This window comes from Carassius gibelio, chromosome B23 (assembly GCF_023724105.1).
Source record: "Carassius gibelio isolate Cgi1373 ecotype wild population from Czech Republic chromosome B23, carGib1.2-hapl.c, whole genome shotgun sequence".
NCBI classification, from domain to species: domain Eukaryota; kingdom Metazoa; phylum Chordata; class Actinopteri; order Cypriniformes; family Cyprinidae; genus Carassius; species Carassius gibelio.
The window spans coordinates 16,838,018-16,861,026 of NC_068418.1; the positions used below are offsets into that span (position 1 = coordinate 16,838,018).

At 35.4% G+C, this 23,009-nt stretch overlaps 1 protein-coding gene across 1 annotated transcript; it reads right to left on the bottom strand.

Moving 5' to 3' along the window:
- Positions 1 to 1,328: 1,328 nt before the first annotated feature.
- Positions 1,329 to 12,976, bottom strand: LOC128011156 (vasopressin V2 receptor-like). Its single transcript, XM_052593296.1, has 6 exons — positions 12,643 to 12,976; positions 7,876 to 8,228; positions 7,547 to 7,792; positions 6,814 to 6,960; positions 4,457 to 5,054; positions 1,329 to 2,871 (listed from the first exon to the last, which is right to left on the bottom strand). Exons 2-6 carry the CDS (start codon positions 8,224 to 8,226, stop codon positions 2,672 to 2,674), a joined length of 1,542 nt encoding a protein of 513 aa, XP_052449256.1. The 5' UTR covers positions 8,227 to 8,228; positions 12,643 to 12,976; the 3' UTR covers positions 1,329 to 2,671.
- Positions 12,977 to 23,009: the final 10,033 nt, after the last annotated feature.

The window sequence follows — 23,009 nt, forward strand, 5'->3', positions numbered from 1 at the left end:
TGACTTAAAAAGGATTCTATGTATAACCTGGAATCCAAAGAGATGTGCATATGATGATGTCAGAGAGATGGATACCCTTTTAAGGGCATAGTTTGGGTTTTGCAAGTGAGCACAGAAGGTTCCAATTACTATCTCTCCATGAAATAAACATTTTGCTTTAGTATGAATTGTCTGTTGGTGTTATAAACAATTGTATATTTTTGTGAACAATTTTTACAGCCCTTTTTTTATTATGCAAAAATTGGCAATGCACAGCTGGGCAAAAAATAAAATAAATAAATGTTATTTTTACAGCATAATTACTGCATGTTACTGGCCAAATAAATAAGTATCAGCATACCAAACAATTGGCCCTAGCTACAGGATTACAGTATTTTAAAAGGATTCATTCACCAAAAGATTTAGTTGAAAATGTAGTTCATTCCTTTTTCCGAACAGATTTGAAGAAATGTAGCTATTAAATCACTTGCTCATAGTGGATCGTCTGCAGTGAATGGGTGCCATCAGAATGAGAGTCAAAAGAGCTGATAAAAACATCACAATTTTCCATAAGTGATCAACCTGACTCCATTATTTAAAGTCAAATACATCATTATGTTTTTAACTTAAAATTCAAGTCCTCCATTCTTAATCTTGCTTTCTCCACTGGAGAAAGTCGTCTAGTCTGAATCAGGAGAGAAATAAGCACCGGTCAAGCAAAGCACAGTTTATAAGTGAATTTTTTTTTTTTTTTGTGGATTTTGATACAAAAGGAAGCTTTATTATGGATTATGGGCTGATCTTCAAGTTCCTACTGATGGATTTGTTTGTTACACACAGCTTTTCATTTCACAAGACATTAATGGACTAGAATCATGTGGATTATTTGTAATGTTTTTTTCAGCTGTTTGGACTCTCATTCTGATGTTACCCATTCACTGCAGAGGACCCATGGTGAGCAGCAAGTGATGAATGCTAAATGATTCAATTGCTAATTCTAATTCTTGCAAATTCTCCAAATCTGTTCTTATAAAGAAACAAATCATCTACATCTTGCATGGCCCAAAGGAGAGTACATTTTTGGGTAAACATTTCTGTTTCCTACACTTCGATAGTAGGGGGAAAATACTATGTAAATCAATGGTGCTCATCAACTATTCAGATCCCTATATACATAATTTTTTTTTTTTTTTTTTTTTTTTTTTTTTTTTTTGTAATCTTATTTTGTGTTCAACTGAAGAAAGAAACTCATACTGGTTTGGAACAAGTGTGGGGTGAGTAAATTATGACAGAATTTTCATTTTAAAATTTAACTATTCCTTTCAAGAGACCCCACTTTCAACCTTGAATTTGTTTACGTGATTCTTTATTTTTTGTTTCTGGACTATAACACAAGGATTTGACAAAGACATTCTCTCTTTTAAATGGCAAATAAATATATATAGATAAACATTTGTATCAATACAATTTTTTTTTTTTTACTATACTTTTTTACTATCACTATTATGTGTTTTCATTTAATCTAAGCCTTTATGTACAGTATATACAGTATATACAGCATGTCAAATGAGCTACTGCTACAAATAAATATTTCTAAATCAGTCCTTTCCTTTTGCATTTAGCAACAATATTTAGCCATTCTTAAAAGAAGATACATTTCATTGATTTGCAGGATTAGGCTTTTTTAGTGGTTTCCAACCAACCGGAAATAATTTTTTTCTTATTTTAAGCAAAAATACTGATTAAGAAAACTAATTTTTACAAAATATCAGATGACAGGATCTGTATGCTTATACTGTACACCAGTTAAATGGAAGGCACTGTATAACCTGATGTCATTATAAGTTATCTTATACTTCCTTATCTCATATTCATTATTATTTATTTTTATTCTCACACAACTTTAAATAAGCTTTTAAGTGCTTTATATACAGTCTGTTGTTGAGGAACTGAAATTGTTGCTGCTTGGCACACTGCTGGTGTTTGACTAAATAAAACCATTCTTATTTCCTCAGCCTTATTCACTGTGCCTTATTAAAAAAAAACGTATTTGTCAAAATATGTTCAGTTAATACCTCTACCTTTTGTACTGGATGTTTACAAAAGGCATTATTCAGATATTTGTCCGCTTTTAGTCTTGTATTGTGTCCCCTGGATATATTTTCCATGCATGAATCACATAAGTCATGTTCTTCCTCTGTCCTCGCCATGAAAGCTCTGAATCTGAAGAAGACTTATAAGGCAAAAAGACTGATAAATGGGATGAAATAGCTGGCTGTGGGGTAAAGGCCTTGATCTCTTCTTCCTCCGCAGTTAAGACGATTATCTCCATCTCACACACAATAGTGCCAATACTTCATTGAAACCTGTTTAATAAATGTTTTCAATTTAATTACATTTATGACAGTCAGTAAGCTGTTCTTTATCCTGTTTGATGAGTCAGCAAAGATCAGTCTCGTGCTCAAGAGGTCTATTTTTGCATCAAATCCTGCATGTATGTCATAAATTGCTCCTGTTTGGTCATTAATAAGCCACTCTTCACAGTTCACTTGGTTAAAGTGGCATCATCGGATACTCTGAACAGAACATGTGGCAATATTTCATGACAACATGTCTTCCACATGCACAGGACAGATACAGCCGCATAAATCCCTGTCTCTGCCGACACTCAATTTCCTTTATTCTGTAGGGGTCAGTATTGGTTGTCCTTTGTAGTGGAGGTGTTTATGTCACTGGAGTGGTCGTGCATTGAGCTCCTGCGGGGCAGCTTTGGCCGACAGCGCAGCAGAGCCAGAAGTTCACGGGACACGCTGCTGGAGAAGGCTGTGTAGATCCATGGGTTCGTACAGGAGTTCAGACTGGCTAACAGCATCAGGATAGTGAAAGCCACTCCTGAGAATGAGGGAGGGAGAAAGTCCAATCAATTTCAAGTCAGTTATTGTAGAGGTCAAGTTATTGTCCTTATTTAAGGGTCACTGCTAATATAAACCACATTAGAGACAATGACTCCTTGAAATGTGCTGATCTAAGCGAGATTTCGAAACTTAACTAAAACCATATTTTTTCATACAATTTTATATGCAATTTTACTTTTGTAAATGCCCGCCAAGCTTGTTTTTAGAATTTTGGCTAATGTTCTGGCAGGGTTCTTTTAATGCTATGTTCCAGTAATGTTAATAGAATGTTTTTTCAACGTTACCGGGTCTTTAATAATGTTATTTTTACAGATTACAGCTACGTTCATTTTTGCATTTAAATTACATAATTCTGTTGCATGTAACTATAATCACCAACATTGTTTATCATTCAAGGGGTTGCTTTTCTGAAAATTTCAGTTGGATGTTCATCAGTTTTTTTTTTTTAAATGTTACTACTAACTAGTTTCAAATGGTTATGAGAAAAATTCACATGTAACATTCCCATAATGTTTGCAAAAAATAAAATTAAACATTCTCTTAATGTTTTTCTTAGAACATATTTTATTACCTGGGGCCACTCTCAATGACTAAAAATGTATACTTTTTAGTTTATAATATACATTTATACTATTCTCTGAATTACTGATTAAACCAGCAATACAAAATGCTGTTTAATACAAACTGCTGTATAATAGACATCTGTCACAGTAATGATACACTGCCTCAAAAAAAAAAAAACAGCTTTGCTGTCACAAGAATAAATTACATTTTAAGATACATTAAAAATAGAAAACAGTTATTTCAGTTTGTAATACTATTTTACAATATGAAGGTTTTACTGCATTTTACTGTACCGCATAATTGACTTCTTTCAACCCTTTTTATAACCTATTTATAAAAACTTTCCAACCCCATTACACTTTAAACTGGAATAGGAAATAAAGAAAGGAATGCATCCAAGAAGGGATTTGTAATGACAAAAAAAAAAAAAAACATTATAATTGAAGTTTCCATTGATGGAAATGCAATAATAAAATTTCTTACAATAAACAGTTTATATGACATTCAACTGTTCAATCAATGGCAATATGTTGCCCAATTGGCTGCAAGAAAACAACTGAAACAAATCAAAAGCAGCTCTCCGCGGCCTGTGGTGAGAGATATCAACATCTGGTTAGTGATAAAAGAACAGCATGAGATGGAAACAGGTTATTTATTAGTGAGATGAAATGGCCTTAAAATATGCATGTGTCTAAGGGGTGTGTGTGTGGGGGGGTGGGGGGGTGTGGGGGGTTGAGCAAGGAGAGAGACGGAGGGCATCTGCAGGACGTTTGTTGTAGTAAACACCAACCTGACATATTGCATTGATGGACCACATATTTTCCGGATAATTTACATCCATTTCAAAGCACTTTCACAATGAGTCAGTCCTCTTGTAAAGGAATTAATAATACACTTATTGAACAGCCAAATGTCATCATTGAATTGCACCTCATGCTTCTTATCTCCAAAAATGGCTATGCTATATCGTTCTTGTGAGGACTGTTTTAGTTTCTCACCTTGGTTAGGGGGGTTGGGGTCCCAGGCAGCCCACAGCTGTACAATGAAGAAGGGTGACCAGCACAAGGTGTAGACCAGCACAATGACCAGAGTCATCCTCACTGTTTTAGACATAGCTTTCGACACACCTGTAAGAGGTGGATGGAGGGGGTAAGGTGGGAAAGAGGGGTTTGAAGAAGCATTGGAGTACTCAGTAGCGGTGTTGTAAGTGCTCCTGTGAGGAACAGAGTTCCCATGTGGTGTCTGGACGGCAGCAGAGTTGCTCCAGATAGTGTGAGGGTGAGTCTGAATGTGAGGCAGCACATCAGGGGATGAACTGTGAGTCTGTGAGGCCAGGTCATTGGGACAGTAGCCATCCTGACAGGATTGGTCACAACAATCCGGCTCTGGTGCGTCCTCAGAGTAGCAGGTGTGAGAATAGGATGAGTCACTGTTGGTATTCTTCTTATGAAGTTCCCTTGCTTCTCTCGTCTTTTTGCTGGCCCGTTGTTTGAAGATGGGAAAGTGAAAAATGACCAGGTCCTTCTTCATGTCAGCAGAAACCACACGTTCTGATTTCAGGTAGATGTTGTCATGGATCTCTTTGAATATTCGTACCTAGAGAAAAAATATATAAATAAATGATAGGGCGGTTATAACGTGAACACAGTGATACATTAAGATTAATTAAATATGTTAAATAGGCCTATGTTAACCCATAGCATTCAATTTTACATAGTAAAAGCTTCATTCTGTTCTGGATTAATAGCCTATGACACATTAGTAGTGTGGATCTTGTCGGTGACTTGAATCTTTTCAATTGGTTCACTGAAAAGATTCACTTAGATTGGTTTACTCATACTCAAGGTTGTTTGTGTTTGTATTGAGAGATTCACTGAATCATTCATGCAAGGTATTTGTTTAAAACCATTTATTAAGTGTCTTTATGTCAACCTCTGGACATGCAACCAGCCAGAAGACCCTTATTTGTTCATTTGTCCACAAACTGATGACTTCAATGTCGAGTCGTGTTCAGGTTTTGAACACAAAACATGATTCATTGTTGAGGAATACGGCGTTACTTTATGCACTCACAACGGGTCTCAGTTCTGTGTTTCTTCAAATTTAGAACATTGAGCATCTATCAAAGAGCTGATAAGATTAAGCAGGGATGTTACATAAGTAAGATATCCAGCATGTGCTGTCTTAAATCACATTAAGTGCAAGTGAAAAACTATAAATTGTACTAAAATTCACAAGATGTCAAAATCCATCTGCAGGTCAGCAGCAAGAAGCAGCAGGTTCATGATGTGAGAGATTTGTTCATCATTGCAGTTTTTGTGGCACTTTGTGGGAATTGTTTGGTGTATGAAAACAGAACCTTTTTCCTGTCAGTAAGACATTAGCTTGGAAAGATTACCATGCAGGTGCTTAATGGTCAGACCAGCCTTGAGAAGATTCTTGCAAAAATGTTTTTAAAAGATTTTTTGCCAAAGACACATTGTCCATACTCAGTGGGAAGCAGTTTTAGGTTTGGTTTATGCACAGTGTACTCTTCCTGGGAACTGTATCAGCTGGTGGAATGAAAGATCTGCACAGAGAATTCCTCTCCTGAAATAGAGCTTTAACTGACCAAAACCCCTCGGCCAGGTCAAAGAGCATAATCTCACCAAACAAGCATTATGATACATGTCAGGAGATCCGCCTCCTCTCAAATAATTGTCACCCCAGAACATCATGTTTTATCTCAAGAAAACAAAAGTCCCTTTTCCAGATCAGCTGAGACATTTCATTAGTGCATCAGTTTTTTTTTTTTTTTCAAGTGGGTTAAATGCCTGAAATAAGTTTGGTGGTTAACACTCTGTGTTTTATTCTATGACACAAAATACATCAGCAGTATCCCACTTGTTGTTTTTAAAAGCTTTTATGTCTTCAAAAAGGCATTTGCTAACAGTTGGTTAAATGGGACAATAGAGGTTTTCGGGGACTTTAAACATCACACCAAACTGTACTCACAAGTCCACTCTCAAAGCCTCGTTGTGTTCATACTCAACTCAAACTTTCCATTGTAGATTTTCACTTAAGACTGAAAGATTCAGATGTTAATGTTGATGACATTGAAGATATGCGACCATAGTTCAGATGCAGCCTAACTTTTACTTCTGGTGATTGTATTTAGGTTTTAAAATTCATAAAAGTTCTGTTTTTTACTACAGTTTACAAATATATGAACTATAGTAAATCAAATAAATGATTTACTTTTAAACTGCAACCACAAGAGTAATTCTTAACTAATGTGTTAACATGTATTTTTTATATGGTGAAAGGGGAAACTGGGATCACAGACACAAACAGAATGCACAGACACCAGGAGTACCTGACAAACGGTGATAATAAAGGTAGGAAGCAGAAACACCGCTATAGTCATCCAGGTGACATACGCTTTTAGCCCCCAAGGTTCTGCAAAATTCCCCCAGCACTCAAACACCCCTGGAGAGACCTCTGACCTGGAGAAAATAAACACCTGTAGAGAAAACAGCATTGGAAAAAATGTCAAATATTTCAGAATATTTCCTTTTGTGTTTCATAAAACAGATAGCAGCATATAGGTATGAAATGACTTTGATGGGGAACAATTAGTGGCAAATTGTTTTTTCACAGTCAGATTCAGATAAATTTGTTTATTCATTGGAAAATGTTTTTTTTTTATTTTTATTTTTTTTATTTAGCATTACTGTATTTCCAGTAGGTCCTCTGTAGTGAATGGGTGCCATCAGAAGGAGATTCCAAACAGCTGATAAAAAAAAAAAAAAAAAAAAAAAAACACGACTTCAGTCTATCAGTTATCATCTTGTGAAGAAAAAGCAAACAAGCAATTTTATGGATTATTGGCAAGTTTAAAGTTGAAATTTGTTAAAAAATGCAGCTTTTCACTGTTGGACGTTACTTAATGGACTGGAGTCTTATTGATTTTTATCAGATGTTTTCACTCTCATTCTGATGACATGATTTTCATTTTTGGGTGATCTGTTTCTTTAAAAATTTATATGAACTGACTCATACTTGCTAACATTCTAGGTGTAGTAAAATGTGCATTGTTTATCTAGTACCTGTGGCACACTGAGAACAAGAGCTAAACCCCAGGCTACCATGATGGGTGTATTCCAGCGGGAAAATGCCCCTCCTCTGTAAGCCTGCAGGGGGCAGCAAATGGCATTATGGCGGTCCACTGTCATAGCAACAATCATATAAGATGATGCAAACATTCCCACTATCTGCAGATATTTGACTGAGCGGCACAGCACATCAGGACCTTGAAATCTCTCTGTGATATCCCATACTAGCTGCGGGAGCACCTGCAAAACATTAGTGTACTGCTGTTGACAAGTCACTTGAAAGACAAAATGCCACACTAAGCACTAGACAAAGTTCAGCTCACCTGAAAAAACGCCACCACAAGATCTGCAACACAGAGATTTACCATAAATAGGTGCATGGGTGCGTTGTATTTGCGCCGCCTCAGCAGAACCCACAGTACAAAACTGTTCCCTAGTGTTGTGAGAGCGAGAACCAGACCCAGAACTCCAATCTCAGCTTTAGCCAGAGAGATGTCCCGCACCGTGAACGGATCGGGCGTCTGAGTGGGGTTTATTGAGGTGTTTTGAGACACTAACCAGAAGTACGAGCCTCCTTTGAAAGTACTGTTGAGTCCAGAGGAGGAGAAGTTAGACCATGCAACGGTTGCATGGAGGGATCCTTCCCAACCTGCCTCCTCTGAGAAGGTCTCCATGCCTGCAAGAAAAAAAGAGCATGATTGTCACGAAAATGTGAGAAAAGATCAGCATATTAGAATATATTCTGAAGGACCCTTGAGACAAAAAAAAAATAGTAAACAGTTTATTTAAATTGTTATAATATTTAGCAATATTATATTTTTTACTGTATTTCTGATTAAATAAATGCAACTGTTGTGTCTTTCAAAAACATTAAAAATCCCGATTATAAAAAAACTTTTGACTTGTAGTGTAACATGGCCATCGTGCATTGCATTAAAACCCTCATCATTAATCTTGTTTTATGATTTGAACTTTTGCCACTCAGTTTAGCAATTTCAGACACACAAAAAGCAAGCAAACAAATCTGCTTCCTCTTCCACTCTTTAATTCCCCATGGCTGCAGTTTTTCCCCCCAAGATGCATCTGTCAAGTTTTCTTTTCTAAATTTCCCCTGTCTTGATATGACTCCTAATATCCCATCTTATTCCATCACATTTTGCTTCCCTTTAATATCTCTCTCCTCCACAACTGACTCGGTCCTCCTGCTTCCTCCTCCCTCTGTATTTCCGTCGCCCATTCCTTTACCCCATTCTCTGCCGCTTCCTCTCTCTGTCTGTTATCAACTGCTCCTTGATCCCAATAAAATGTGGTTTATTTTCTTAACTATACAAATAAATAGTACAAATAAAAATCTAAGTTGCCAAAATGAGAATGACAGTTTGAGAAAGAATGGGACGTAGCATGAGTAGCAAGGGACGTTGGGTTAAACAAACAGAGAGGAGGTGGGCTACAGGACGTGGGACGAGAACACACAAAAGAGAAATAACTAGAAAAGGTCTTACATACCAGTGCAAAGAGTGTATATAAAAAAGAATAAGAAATGCTGTGTTAAATTGAAATTGACTTATTACAGGCTGTTTTGTGAAACTGATGTCATCTTCCTTATCCACTGATACTTGACCCAACATATATATATTTTTTTGACAAATGAATCCAATGTGATTTATCCTGCGCTTATATTACAGCAGCACCTCCCTGTTCTGAATGCTTGTAATCTTAATGAGAAATTAATATGAAATATTACAGAGAAACCGTTTAACAAGTTATCTGACCAAATATGAAAAAAAAAAAAAACGAATTAATTTGTATAATAAATTTGATTTTAATATGAAACTATATATTATTTTTTTGTAAGTGAAAGAGCACCCTGTTCACGTACAAACTTAGCAGTAGACACACTCACACACTTATAAACACATTTCTGACAGGTTTTTACAGTGTGGGACAAAGACACACTGGTGATTCATTTCATTATGGACTGACTAAACCTTGATACTTGCTATCTAATTCTTGTTAATTCATTTCATTATACCGGTGAAATGAATCATATATCATAGTCCTATCTCAAAACAGAGCCTATTATATTGTTTCATGTCTTTGGGCTCTGCATTTCCATTCGTTTCTGCATATTGTCTCCCTTCCTTTATGTTTCTAATTCAATCTCTCACTTTCTGAAAGAGCGTTGTTTCCCATTATCACCTCATCTTAAATCAATGAGGTTTCTTTACACTGAGTGTGAGCAGTATGTCTCTCTGTGTGATTATCTGGGCTTTGGTGTTAATATGTACAATACTTCTTAACCCGTCTTCCACCTTCCCACACACAAGTTTAAAACTTTCTGACAGAAAATCAATTACAGGATAGATAGATCACAACCTTTTACAGCACCTCATAATTAATACCCAAGATCTCGATATTTCATTCTTTTTCAGCAAATATAAATAGTGCGATTGTGAAACTCTTGCTTCTTACAGAATGGGGTTTTTAATGCCTTTTTTCGCTGTGGCTTTCCAGGTCCAGTCATAAATAAAAGCGAGTGTCCCTGTCACAGCAGTGTTTGAGGTCATTCTCTGAAGCAGCTGATGCATGAGCTGTTCGGTTTACCCTTGCTTTGTCATTTTCTCCCTTTGACTCTAAAGAATCCACTAATGTGGTGCAGCAGAAATGTTGGCCTAGACTAAATATAGCTGATGATACGGAATAAGCACTTTGCTTTTGCAAGTTGCTTTTTATGCATAATAACTAAAAGTGTTGTAAACATGGATAGACGACAAAGGATGAATCACCTCAGGTTGCTTCAGTATGATAGGCAATGAAATATTTGTGCAGCAAGTTGGGTTTTATTAAATGTCTTAAAGTCTGGTTTATACACTAGGAAAAGTTTTTTGAAAATGCTAATTGAAAGGCAGTGCGGAGGTCGAACTAACTATTATTTGAGCATGGAATTAATATTAGGTTTGCAATGCTTATATATAAATATATAGTTTTACTTTGATTAGCGTTATGATCATTGTAATATAGCAATGGGGTTTGAAAAGTTTACCATATTTATTTTAAAAATGAGAAAAATAAAAACAATTTTGAAGAGAATCAATGTACTTTTGCTCTTCAAAGAGTCTGGAATTTAAATATTTTCCATTTTATATTAATGTGTTTTAAGAAACATTTATTTTTATTTACAAACGTGTGTATCTGAGCTTTGCATTATTAATGAAATCAGCTAACCTTTTGTTTCACTTTTTTGTTTTTAGCTATTGTTTTTCCCTTCTATACGAACAAAGATAATAAAGACGTTTGACAAACATATTTAAATGAAACGTAATTGAAAGAGGAATTGAAGACTTGCAGTTGAATGCCCAGAATGTAGATCATAATAATTGCTCGAGACGGTGAGCATTTACAAAACTGTTCAGGTTGCATAATAGTTGTGTGCGTCATTAAAAATTACAAATCCAAAATATTTTCATTAGTTTTGTCCTCCAAAGGCTTATGCAATTACAAATTAATTTTCCAGGTCATGGATGCCTGCCCTGTTTCATAGTATAGTATTCAGCACCTTATTAACTTAATAAATTACACACTAAAATATTGCGTCAACATGTGTCCAAAATCTCCCTTTTGGATTTCAACAGCTTCTCACTCCTGATAAGAACATCTTTCAAATTCAAAGACCTGAAACCATCTTGAGGAACCTCCTGCAGGATGAACATTGACAGAAATCATAAGAACTAGATCAATATGCCATGATAAAATAGAAATAGTACATTACCTTCTTTATTGCATTTCTTTAATTCTTCAATACTAAATCTCACCTTCACTGACTCAAGAGCTACACAAATGAACCAAAACAGTGATCCTCTAGCCTCTTACAGTAAAAAACTTTTTGCAGAAGTCAAAACTAGAAATAACCATGCAGTGTTTATTCAATCTAACATTCTCCATATTCTGAGAAGGGGCAGAAGAGGCATTATTCTCATACAGTGACTATAAATAACAAGCCTGCATGAGCAAAATGAATCAATCTTGCATGAAATGAAAATAAAGTATTTGCTTTTGTTTCCACATTTTAGGTTTATATGATTGTGTGAGGGAAAGTCTTCTCACCACTCTTAAAAGCCGTTTTGAATCACTTAAACATGTTGTGTTTTATGAGGACTCTACAGTCATTTGACTTTTACGCTGTACAAAAGTTTGATTCTATACCCTCATCCTAAAAAAAAAACATTTAGTATGATTTATAAATGGTCTTCCAATTTTGTCCACACAATATCAAAAATCATTGTGTGCACAATGTAGGTATAGACAAACACATTGCACGTTCTCAAATAATGTGAGTTAATGTGTCATTAAAACAGCAAATATACTGTATTTTTTCAAATATTTTAGTATATCATGTCATATTGCAATAAATCAAATTCCCACAGGTATTTCATGGCAACCACCCGTATTTTCGACAAAACTGACGACAATTACTCAGTTCAGCTTTCATGCTCAACTCAGCTCCGCCAGTACATGCTTATTACTATAATAATAGCTTGTCATTTATTCTGTTACACTAAAACACATGAATCAAACAGAAGAATAATTTTTCTTTATTATTTTTTATTACTTCAATGTAATGTTTCATGTTCTCTTTGAGTTCTGAAGAAAAAACTAAACTCAAATACCAGCCCAGCACAGGAAAACTACAGACCTGTCAGTGTGGCATGGATTTGCATTACTAACGCTGAATTTCTTTCTTTTTCTAACATTAAATGACTTTTAAAAAAAGTCTCTTGGCACTTTTTAAATTACACTTTAAAATGATTCATATCTCACACATACACCCACACACAAGTTTTTATTAATTATTCATTTATTATGTAAATCTTGATTTTGTTATATGTATGATTAAATGGGGCGGGGTGCCAGTGGGGTAAAGGTTTTTAATATAAAATACAGATATATGACCTGAAAACAAGTCAACATTTTGCTTGTCAACTAAAAGTTTGCATAAATGTTTATTTTAATTTGCAAATGAAAAATGAATTTTTGCAGTATAGAAACATTTAATTTATTTAAAAAAATAAATAAACAAAAGAAAAACTTACTCTGTTTTCTTGAATCAGCAACGATAACCCATGTGTTTTGTGAGGAGCCGCATTCAGTTCTTCAGAGCTGCAGTTGTGCTCTGTGATGGTTAGTTGACATAAGAGCTGCTGTGCTGATGAAGATCTCACCACCCCATGTGAACTTGTAAAGCTGTACTTTTGAAGCATTCACCTATTCATCCTCTGGATAGCGGCATGCAATTTATTCCAAGAAATATCCCGCCGTTCCTGAGACTCTGCGTGTCTGAGCTTTAATTTCCCACATTATGTGAGCACCGGTGCACTGATGGCGTTGAATTTGAGCCTTGCTCAGTATAAACAACATATCTCTTACATTCACTCACCCTCTCTCTTCCCTCCCTCCCTCGCTCCCTCCCTTCTCTCCTTTCTTCAGGTCTCATGTGTTGTTAGATGAGGGGAGGAGCCAGTAAAACGAGGTGTTCTTATACATTCATCTCCACAGTGACACAGAAAACAGATATAGAAGAAGCTCTTTGTCACAGTTTTGTGCCATAGTGACACTGTTCAGACCGAGTGATCTGTGTCAATATTTGCTTCCATATTTACAATAACCTGCCCTGGGTGTGACTGCATTTCTTGCTAGTTGTTTTAGTTTTCTGGACTAATAAGACGCCTGCTTGACATTCACACAATGCACATTGTGTTTCCCTGTGTGTAAATTGTGAAGTCCCTTTGCCTTCAGCTATTTGCAAATGGTTTTCTGATTTGTATTCCACTGATTGCCGAGTTGGATAAAACATGTCACAGCAAATACAATTCCATTTTGGACGAAACAAGAGATAGTCACTAAAATGTTGTTTGATTTGATCAAATTATAAAATAACATTAAAGGGATAGTTCTGATTTTTTTTTAATGAAATCCAACAGTTTTCTGACTCTGCATTGACAGCAACACAACTGAAATGTTCAAAGCCCAGAAAAGTAGTTAGGACATTGTTAAAATGGTCCTTGTGACATCAGTGGTTCAACTGAAGTTTTATGAAGCTACGGAAATTATTTTCAAATTATTATCAAAAATAACGACTTTAATCAACAATTTCTTCTCTTCTGTGTTTTTTTTTTTTTTCATAAAATCTAAATGTTATATTTATTTACATAATTTAATTTGGTAATATTAAACAGGTATGTGCATGATGGCTTAGAAATATTCCCAAAGTGGTCAATAACTCAAACTATTGCACAGTACTTCTTCTGAACACACAACACTCAAATATATTCTGTCTCTTGAGCCTCTCCTATTGTTGTGGATTTGGACAAATATCTCGGAGGCAGAATGCTTTTGCAGCACAAATCATGCAGACATGGAGCAAGCTGCAGTCATTTCCCATCATCAGCGGATTTATTGAAGGGAACATTTCCAGGGCCCCGTTGGACAGGAATGAGGGCCAGATCAGAGCAGTTCCACATCTCAATGACCTCATATGGCTTTCTATAGATTCAGAGCTTCTTCTGGGGCCAGCAATTAAAAAGACAGCTGTTTTTCCTCTAACAGAGCATTTGTTTGGCAATGAACGCACATGTGTATCATCGGCAGGCTTCCTCATAATAAAAGTGCTGAAAGACCCAAAACTTAACAAACAGTCCCTCACAAGATCAGACGTGTGGTTTTAACATGTTTCTGCTAGAAAGAACAGATACCACAGCTTATAAAAATAGGTTTTGCTAACGTTCTCATGAAGCTATTGAAACGTTAACGTTGTTCAAAATGTACATTTTTGGGAAAATATAAAAAAATGTAAATTTTTTTGTAAATATAAAAAAACTTTGTTATGCGAATGTAAGAGAGAACACAACATTAACGGAACGTTACTTTTGAATGTTCTCTGAAACCAGTAAGTAGTAATGTTAAAAAAAGGTAGATGAACATCTAACTAAAATGTTAAGAGAAATGTTCCATGAAACATGTATAAATAATGTATAAATAAATAATGAGCTTTTTTTTACACACTTTGAACAAACATTATGGTGACGCATTTATTAATGCATTTCTACCCTCATGATATCCGGGCTGAAAAAAGATGTGGAGGATTTTTGTGGTTATTTGCACATGACTGTTGAACGTGATGACTTGTGGTCAACACCTAGGCTCAGATCTCTTTGGATGCTCCTGCTCCATAATCCAATGATTTTCAAACCACTCTTAAAGAAGCGGGAGAGGTAAAGTATGTGAGGCTTTTGTGTGGAGGCTCTGGAGGCTTTACAAGGGGAATGCAAGGAGACAATGCTAAACAGACGAGCAGTAAAATCAATGTGAGGTCTCATGTGAAAAGACATGAAATACTAGTTCATTTAAGTCATTTCTCCTGGGCTTTCTGGTGAGATGAAAGCAGCACCTAATCTACAGGTTTAGACAAAAGACCTGAAGTTATTGACTGCTGTAAGTCTGAAATACTTAGAAATGGTGCATGTCCATCCATATTGCAAAACAAACATTAAGATTTCAGGAATTTGTCTTCTGAATGGTAAAGTTAAACAGATGGAAAGCAAAACCAGAGCAAGTTATGCAATCCAAGATTAATTGGAAAGTCAAATTCAGAAAGTCAAAAGGCTCAATTTGTTAACATTCTATCATTTAGAATTAATCTGATAATGCATATAGAATATAAGGCATAACATAAAAAATACAGGAAAATATGTTAATACTATGTGAAACCTACATTTAGAACATAGTTGGTGGGCTGTTGTTAATCAGGAAATGCATGCTCATGCAATATTTGCTACATAAATATACTTATATCACTTCACAAAATGTGATGATTTCATCTGGTAACAAATCACTGTATGTGTTTGCAACCACTGTGGAAATTGTGAGAGTGTTTGGATGGGTTCATTTTGTTCGTTCATTTAGTAATTATTTAGCTTTATGTGATTATGCTTTCAGCTATATACTGTAGTATTTTATTTAGGGTTGCCAGGTCTGCTGAACAAACCCAATTGCTCAAAACTAACCCAATCATGTTTTTTCCCCCATAGTTTCCCTTCCCTATGTATGTATATATATATATATATATATATATATATATATATATATATATATATATATATATATATATATATACACACACACACACACACACACACACACACACACAAGGGAGTGCAGGGGGTTTTCTCCTGAAGTCCATGGTCATCTCCACTGTTTTGAGTGTGTTAAGCTCCAGATTGTTGAGACTGCACCAGACAGCCAGCCAGCTCCTTAACCTCCTGTCTGTAGGCAGATTCGTCACCGTCCTGAATGAGGCCGATGAGTGTGGTGTCGTCTGCAAACTTTAGGAGCTTGACAGAGGGGTCCTTGAAGTGCAGTCAGTCGTGTAGAGGGAAAAGAGCAGTAGGGAGAAAACACATCCCTGAGGGACGCCAGTGCTGATGGTGCAGGTGCTGGATGAGAATTTTCCCAGCTTTACTAGCTGCTGACTGACTATCAGGAAGCTGGTGATCCACTGACAGATAGAGATGGGCACGGATACCTGAGATAGTTTGGGCAGGAGGAGGTTTGGGATGATTGTGTTAAAATATCTAAAACAACATTGGACCCCTTGGCTTTCATTGTGTGGAATTGTTTTTATTTTTCAAAGCAGAAAAATATCATAAAGATTTTAAATGACAGACAGAGTGAGTAAATGATGACAAAATAAAAATTTTAGGTGAAATATCCCTTTACGTCATGAATATCAGAAGAGATTGTGAATCATATTATACTGTAGCTTGTCTGAGTCCTCTACTGCAGGAAACCATATATCACGCAACAACATGCTTATTATTTGCTTGCCATAAGTCACAGCCTAATAACCTAGAGCCCTGTGTTTATCCATAGATATGGATATATGTGTCTGAATGCAAGTGTGCAGGCATATATATATATATATATATATATATATATATGCGTAAAAGCGTTCTACTGCTCAGCAAAGGGTCGTCCTGATTGTGCTCGGTGGGGGGCAGAAGGCAAAAAGAACGCAGATCAAGGACGGCAATGCGGCTTTATCCACTTTAAAACCTCGCTTTGAACTAAAGCTTTCTCATTTCTGCCCAACCTCCCTTGATAGACAGACAAAGAAAAGCGACAAAAGCCTGGGAGGAGTAGAAAGGGATTGCAGAAGAATATGTAGGGAAACTTAAATTGACAGATAACTGCAGATCCTGTACCACACCACTCATGCAAGCACAAAGAAAAGTACAAACAAAAGCTCTCGAATCAAAGGATGTATATCAAACCGAGTGTAATTTTACATTTCTAACCAGCTGAGGCAAATGGACCGGCAGCTCTCTCTCTCTTTCGGCTTATTCCCTTTATCAGGGGTTGCCACAGCAGAGTGATCTGCACAATTGATTTGGCACATGTTTTACACCGGATGCCCTTCCTACCGGCAGCTGAGGAAATGAAATCGCTGCAGTGCTGAGTAACTGTCTAATTCATTTTATATGGACTACTGGGCTTTTCCCAGACTCCGGCTAATGATTTTAACAAGCCCGTTTCATTTGTGTGTTTTTATTTACACTTATTTGGATGTCTGAGAGTGTGTTTACGTCATTCAGTAATTTATGGCAGCGATGATGATGATGATGATTGTATTTATTTGTGAGAGAAGGTGGAAAAAGGACTGAAAGGGAGCTCTGTTGCAGAAGAAAGTAGATGCTGAAAGGAGGTGCAGAGAAAAAAAAAGTTGAATGGTGCACTTGTGGTCTGTTTTACTGTTAATCATGAGGCTGAATGAGACTGTCAGTGAAAACTTAAATATGTTGTTAATTTCTTGACTGCACACGCATTTTAAAAGATGTAATATATTCCGAACCCCACATCATTATTATTTATGGAAATAATGATTGCATGAGGAAAAGGGTCACATTGCCTATTTTATTTAGAAATCTTAAAATAGGTTCATAAGAAGTATACCATGTCATACAGTCACATGCCAAAAGTATTTCATGTCAGGCATCCTATTATAAGCATTGAGATTACAGATCAAAGTCTGGCTCTATGGTTGTTCCTGGTTGTATAATAAGGGCTGTGGCCAAATGTACTACTGATGGACAAATGCAGGAAATAGGAGTATTTCCTATTCATCTTGATAATAGTGTTTAATTTTGACTAAAGTAAACACAGAATGATTGTCAAGTGTGACACAAGGACAATGGGTGGTGTGAGAGAAGATGAAACACTTGGAGATGAGAGTACTAGGTGAAAACAATAGTGCTCTCTTTTCTTTAAATTATAGTTGACAAATTAGAGAACAAAGCTGTACAGAACAAATAGATGAATTATATATATATACAAATACAAAATGCTTTTTGACATGCCACAGAATGAGAAAAACTCACTGAATAAGAAAACCCCATAAAAGAGAATTGTGAGATATAAACTCTCCATATAGAGTTAGATATAAACTTTTTCTCGCAACTCACAATTTGGTTAAATCTCACCATTATGACTTTTTCTCTGAATTCTGAGTTCTGAAATCTGAGTTTCCAATAGTAACTCAAAATTCTGACTTTTCTTCTCAGAATTGCTCACAATTGTCTTGCAATTGTCTTTTTTTCCTCACAGTTATGAGAACAAAGTCAGAATTGCAAGAAGAAAAGTCAGAACTGTGAGAAGTCAGAATCTATAGCCTAATATAATAATATTGTGACAATGAATTTGGGTCGGGACTATCCATTTAACTAATGGGGGAGTGATGGGGCAAAACTGTTTGAAAGTAGATCACAAAAATTAATAGTGGTGCAAAATCTATTCAACATGCAAACATATTTAACATATCAGTCAACAAACAGATATAATCTGTTAACGTTTATGAAATAATTATACTTATTATACTAATTGCCTATTCTTAAATTCAGAATTTTTCCCAACCAATGGACCCTGCTTTTCTTAAGAAAGAGACAAATGAGCAAGAGATTTATTTGTTTTGTTAATACCCATGTAATAAGTGAATAATTTATGGTTTTATCTGGTCATTATCACAAAATAAACCACTTCAGGGTTAATGCAAGGCCCTGTTGGAGTTTATTTAGAGATAATGACGTCTGAATGTACATTATAACACAGCTTTTTAAAGAACAAATAAGTAAATGGACATGAAATTATGGTTTGAGTTAAAAGTATTTGATTAAGGCATGGAGTTCTGTGACCTAAAATTTGCACAGTGTTGCCAGGGACAAAAGTCAGTATACCGTTTAGTGTTCTTTATTAAAAAATATTTGACAAAAAATATAGCGACTGGCCAGACAGACTTGTGTATTCCAGTTCAATGATGAAATAACTCTCTGTGCGCAACTCCTGGAATCACTCTCACAGCTTTCAGTTCAGAGGATAGAAGTGTAAACATCGGAAAATGGTAAACGTTAGCTGAACAATATAATAGAAACAAGTACTGAAAGAAAAACAAGTGCTCAATAAAGACATGCTTTGCATTATATAAAACATCAATGTTTGTCATTCAGCTTGTATGCACACTGGAGGGGTTGGGTTGAAAGGTCTGTCTGATGGAGTTGATTGTATGTGAGCTAAGTGTGTGTTTAAAGCTACACAGATCTTGTTGTCAGTCTGGGTGAGGTCAGAAAAACTAAGGAGCCGCGGACACTGACTTATTAGGTCTATTGTTGTTATCTATTTACATTGCAAAGATGACACACATTTGGTGAAACTGAAAGATTTTCTGACCTTCAGTGAGAAAATGTTTGTTCATCTTATACTCTTGTTTAAAACAAATGAGTTCAGCTTTAAAAAGAAAACACTAGTTTTACTTGACAAGAAACATTCTTGTATTTTATGGATGGCTCACGAAATTTAAAGAGAAAATTGACATCACTACATCTTTACTTTTCACTCTTAAATTGCTAGTAAATTTCACAAATAGGCCTTATTACAAACAAATGGCAAGTAACACATCTATTCATTTTAAACATATATATATATATATATATATATATATATATATATATATATATATATATATATATATATATATATATATATATATATATATATATATATAGTTTTTTGATAGTAGGCCTATATTTTTCCTGAGCTACAATAATTAAATATCTGATGACTCAATACATGCAATGCATCTTTATTCCTCGAGGTGGCACTGTTTGATACACAATGGTGACTTGATGTTTCGCTCATAATTATCGCAGGAATAAAAAAAAAAAGAATATCATCAGCAAAAATCGAAGGGGCTTGAATGGCTTTACTGCAGAGCAATTACTTTATACGCAATGAAATATATGCATCGCTGGATGTGGTGAATAAACAGCCATCCAAATATTGATTTTGAAGTCACTGAAAACGATAGTTTTTGAGAATATGGTTTAGATCGTGAATATGACCCAGATGCTGAATATACTGTGGAATTATTACTCTGACAGCAATAATAAAATCCTCTGTTCAAATTGAACCCTGCTAAGTTTCAAAAGGTAACGAAATATGCTTTATTTTATTATTTTTTTTAATCGTTCTTAAAATATCAGTAGAGTTGTTTTTTTAACCTAGTTTTCTTTTTTTTCTTTTTTTTTTTTTTTTTTTTTTTTTTTTGCTATTGTAGTAGCGGTTACACATCCATCCATGTTGAATATATAGCCTAGGTCCGGGTCACTAAAGACCTGAATATGTAATAATGATTGGCAAAACATTCATGCATTTAAGGGTTAAATGTGAAATTTTGAAGAAAAGACTGAATGGTGTTTTTTTGTACAATGTACTGCAATAAACTTTTGTTTTATTTAAAAAACATTTTGCAAACATTTCAAAGAACAATTTAGATGAAAATAATAGCAGTATGAAAAGGAAATCAAATGACATCGACATCAAATCGCTTATTTTCCAAAAGTGACGGCACTAAATGTGACAGGGAAACTAAATGAACTTGAAATGACTTGAAGCATGAAATGACCTGTGAGTGAGCGTGTTTTTAGCCAGCACTCAGCGGGTAGATTAAAGCTGCACCTCCGTGCCTCTGGCCTTAATTACACCTGCAGTGCTTACAGACGATGTGATGACTAATGGACTGAAAAGAAGGTGACTATTATTTATAAGAGCTGAACAACAGCTGGTGGTGACAAATATTATTTTTATTGTAATGAAGCAAGTAAAATAAATAAATAAATAAATATCATGCTAATATAAACATACAAAAATATATAATGAAACATGAATTTACATTGGCCCGGAAAAAACAAAGATATTTTGATAGGCTAATGCGGTTACTTTACATTCAAGTCACAACACACAAGATCAGAGATCACGGTCACGCAGAGGATCATTTTACAAAATTGCTTTTAGCAAATTACGAGTTCATTGTCCTATAGTTTATTGTATTTTTTTCAAAAACGCAATATCTTATGTTGAGTATTTTGGTCATGTGCTATTTTGGGATTATAAAACACTAAGGAGATGGATGGCAGGTCATTACTGTTTAATGATTCTGACTCCAAAGTGTATTGAATGCATTTCAGTAATGGAGAGTAAGTTGGGAGAAACCTCAGAAAAACTATGCTGCTTTTGTGTCAGGGCTTCATTATGCTATTAGGATTAATTGGGTTTTTCTTATGATATTCTTTTTAAATTAAAATAGGATGGAGATCCGATTATCCTAAAATTTTTCTTCCCTGCGTTATATCATCATAGGACTTTCCTGCCAAAGTCCTATCAACTCTTTTATGGTGAAATAAAAATCCGTTCTCGCAGTTAAAAGGACTAACTCAAAAATGAAAATTTGCTGCAAATTTACCCTCAGGTTATCCGAGATATAGATGAGTATGGATAATCACTGGAACATATTTTAAAATATCATTTGCTCACCAATGGATTCTCAGGAGTGGATGGGTGCCATCAGAATGAGAATTCAAACAGCAGATAAAAATGCGACAATAATACACAAGTAATCAACTATTACTCCAGTCTATCAATTAGAAATAAATCTATAAATAAGATGTTGTTTCTGGACAAAATACAGAACTTTCTCCAGTGAAAATGTCCACTCTCTTGTGTCTTCTCTCTCAATATACACCAACATTGTGCTAGATTTTGTGCATATTTCTCTCCTGATTCAGATTTTACCTAACAGCTACCTCTTGTCCCCCCCCCGGCATGTGCCAATCCACCCATGAGGACATGAAGGCATATCCAATAAACACCGGACAAAAACTAAACATTTGGTTCAAGCAGTAATGCAAATTGTCAATCTGTGTTGGAAAAGGCCTGCTGAGGATGTGCGTGTATGAGCGAATGTTTGAAGCTGACAGGAGAAAATGAGCTGACTAAAAACAGCACCACTTTGAGTAGCATCAGGAGCATGGAAAAGCAATACTCATGTACTGGTCTAGAGCCATTATTGATGTGAGAAAGCAAGCCTTAATGGTAATGGCTTGGGGTGTGTAAAGAACCCAGTCACACTGGAGTCCAAGTAAAGATACCTTTATGGAAAGTAAAAGTGCTTGGCATAAACAGCTGATTATAACCATAGCAGCTAGTTGAGTGGCAGCGATGGCGGTGAGGTGCTAGAATCTATGTTAGGATGTGATCGACTACAGTAGTACAAATGTGCAACATGCCAAAATAACACAATGAAACTGAGCCAACAGAATATTGATAAATATATGTACTGACACCACCAGTCAAAAATTTGGAATAATAAAGATTTTTTTTTTTAAAGAAGGCTTTTATGCACACCAATGCTGCATTTATTTGCAAAAATACAGTAAAACAGCAGTATTGTGAGATATTATTACAATTTAATAGAACTGTGAAAAGAATTGTCCTGTAAAGGCAAAGCTGAAATTTCGGCATCATTGCTCCAGTTTTCAGTCTCACATGAAATCATTTTAATATGTTGATTTGCTGCTCAAATAGCCTATATGCTGTCAAATTTGTCATATAATAGGATTATAATTTGCAGGATCTTTTGTGAATATTTCGAACAAATTATTACAGTACAAACAATTTTGGCCACTTCTGGAGCCTGTATCTGCAAAATATGACAAATATCAACAGTTCTCCAGCATAACAGGAGACGGCTATCATATACAGTTCATATCTAATGGGAGACAACTTCAACATCTGTAGTTCACAGTGTTCATGATGTTTAAGTAAAAAAACACATCAAATTAATTTTATATCCAAATGCTTATACAGACTGTCTGGTCAGTTTAGTTTTCCCTTGCGTGTTGTTCGGAGCACTTCTCTACTGATTTTCAGGAATGTTAAATAGAGCCCATGTTCATTTGGAGCTTGGAACAATTGCCCTTTTATCCTCAAAACGTACATGCACACTGAATGCGTTGCTTTCAAGCTGACACATTAAATGTGTCAAACCGGATTTTCCTTGTTCTTTTGAACACTCTGT

Excerpts from the sequence above, each read along its gene's own strand:
- LOC128011156 (XM_052593296.1), bottom strand. The coding sequence starts at position 8,226 with ATGGAGACCTTCTCAGAGGAGGCAGGTTGGGAAGGATCCCTCCATGCA. Across the intron at positions 5,055-6,813 it reads TTATTATCACCGTTTGTCAG|GTACGAATATTCAAAGAGAT; the intron begins GTACTCCTGGTG and ends TTTTTTCTCTAG. Across the intron at positions 2,872-4,456 it reads CCCCAACCCCCCTAACCAAG|GAGTGGCTTTCACTATCCTG; the intron begins GTGAGAAACTAA and ends CCTCATTCTCAG.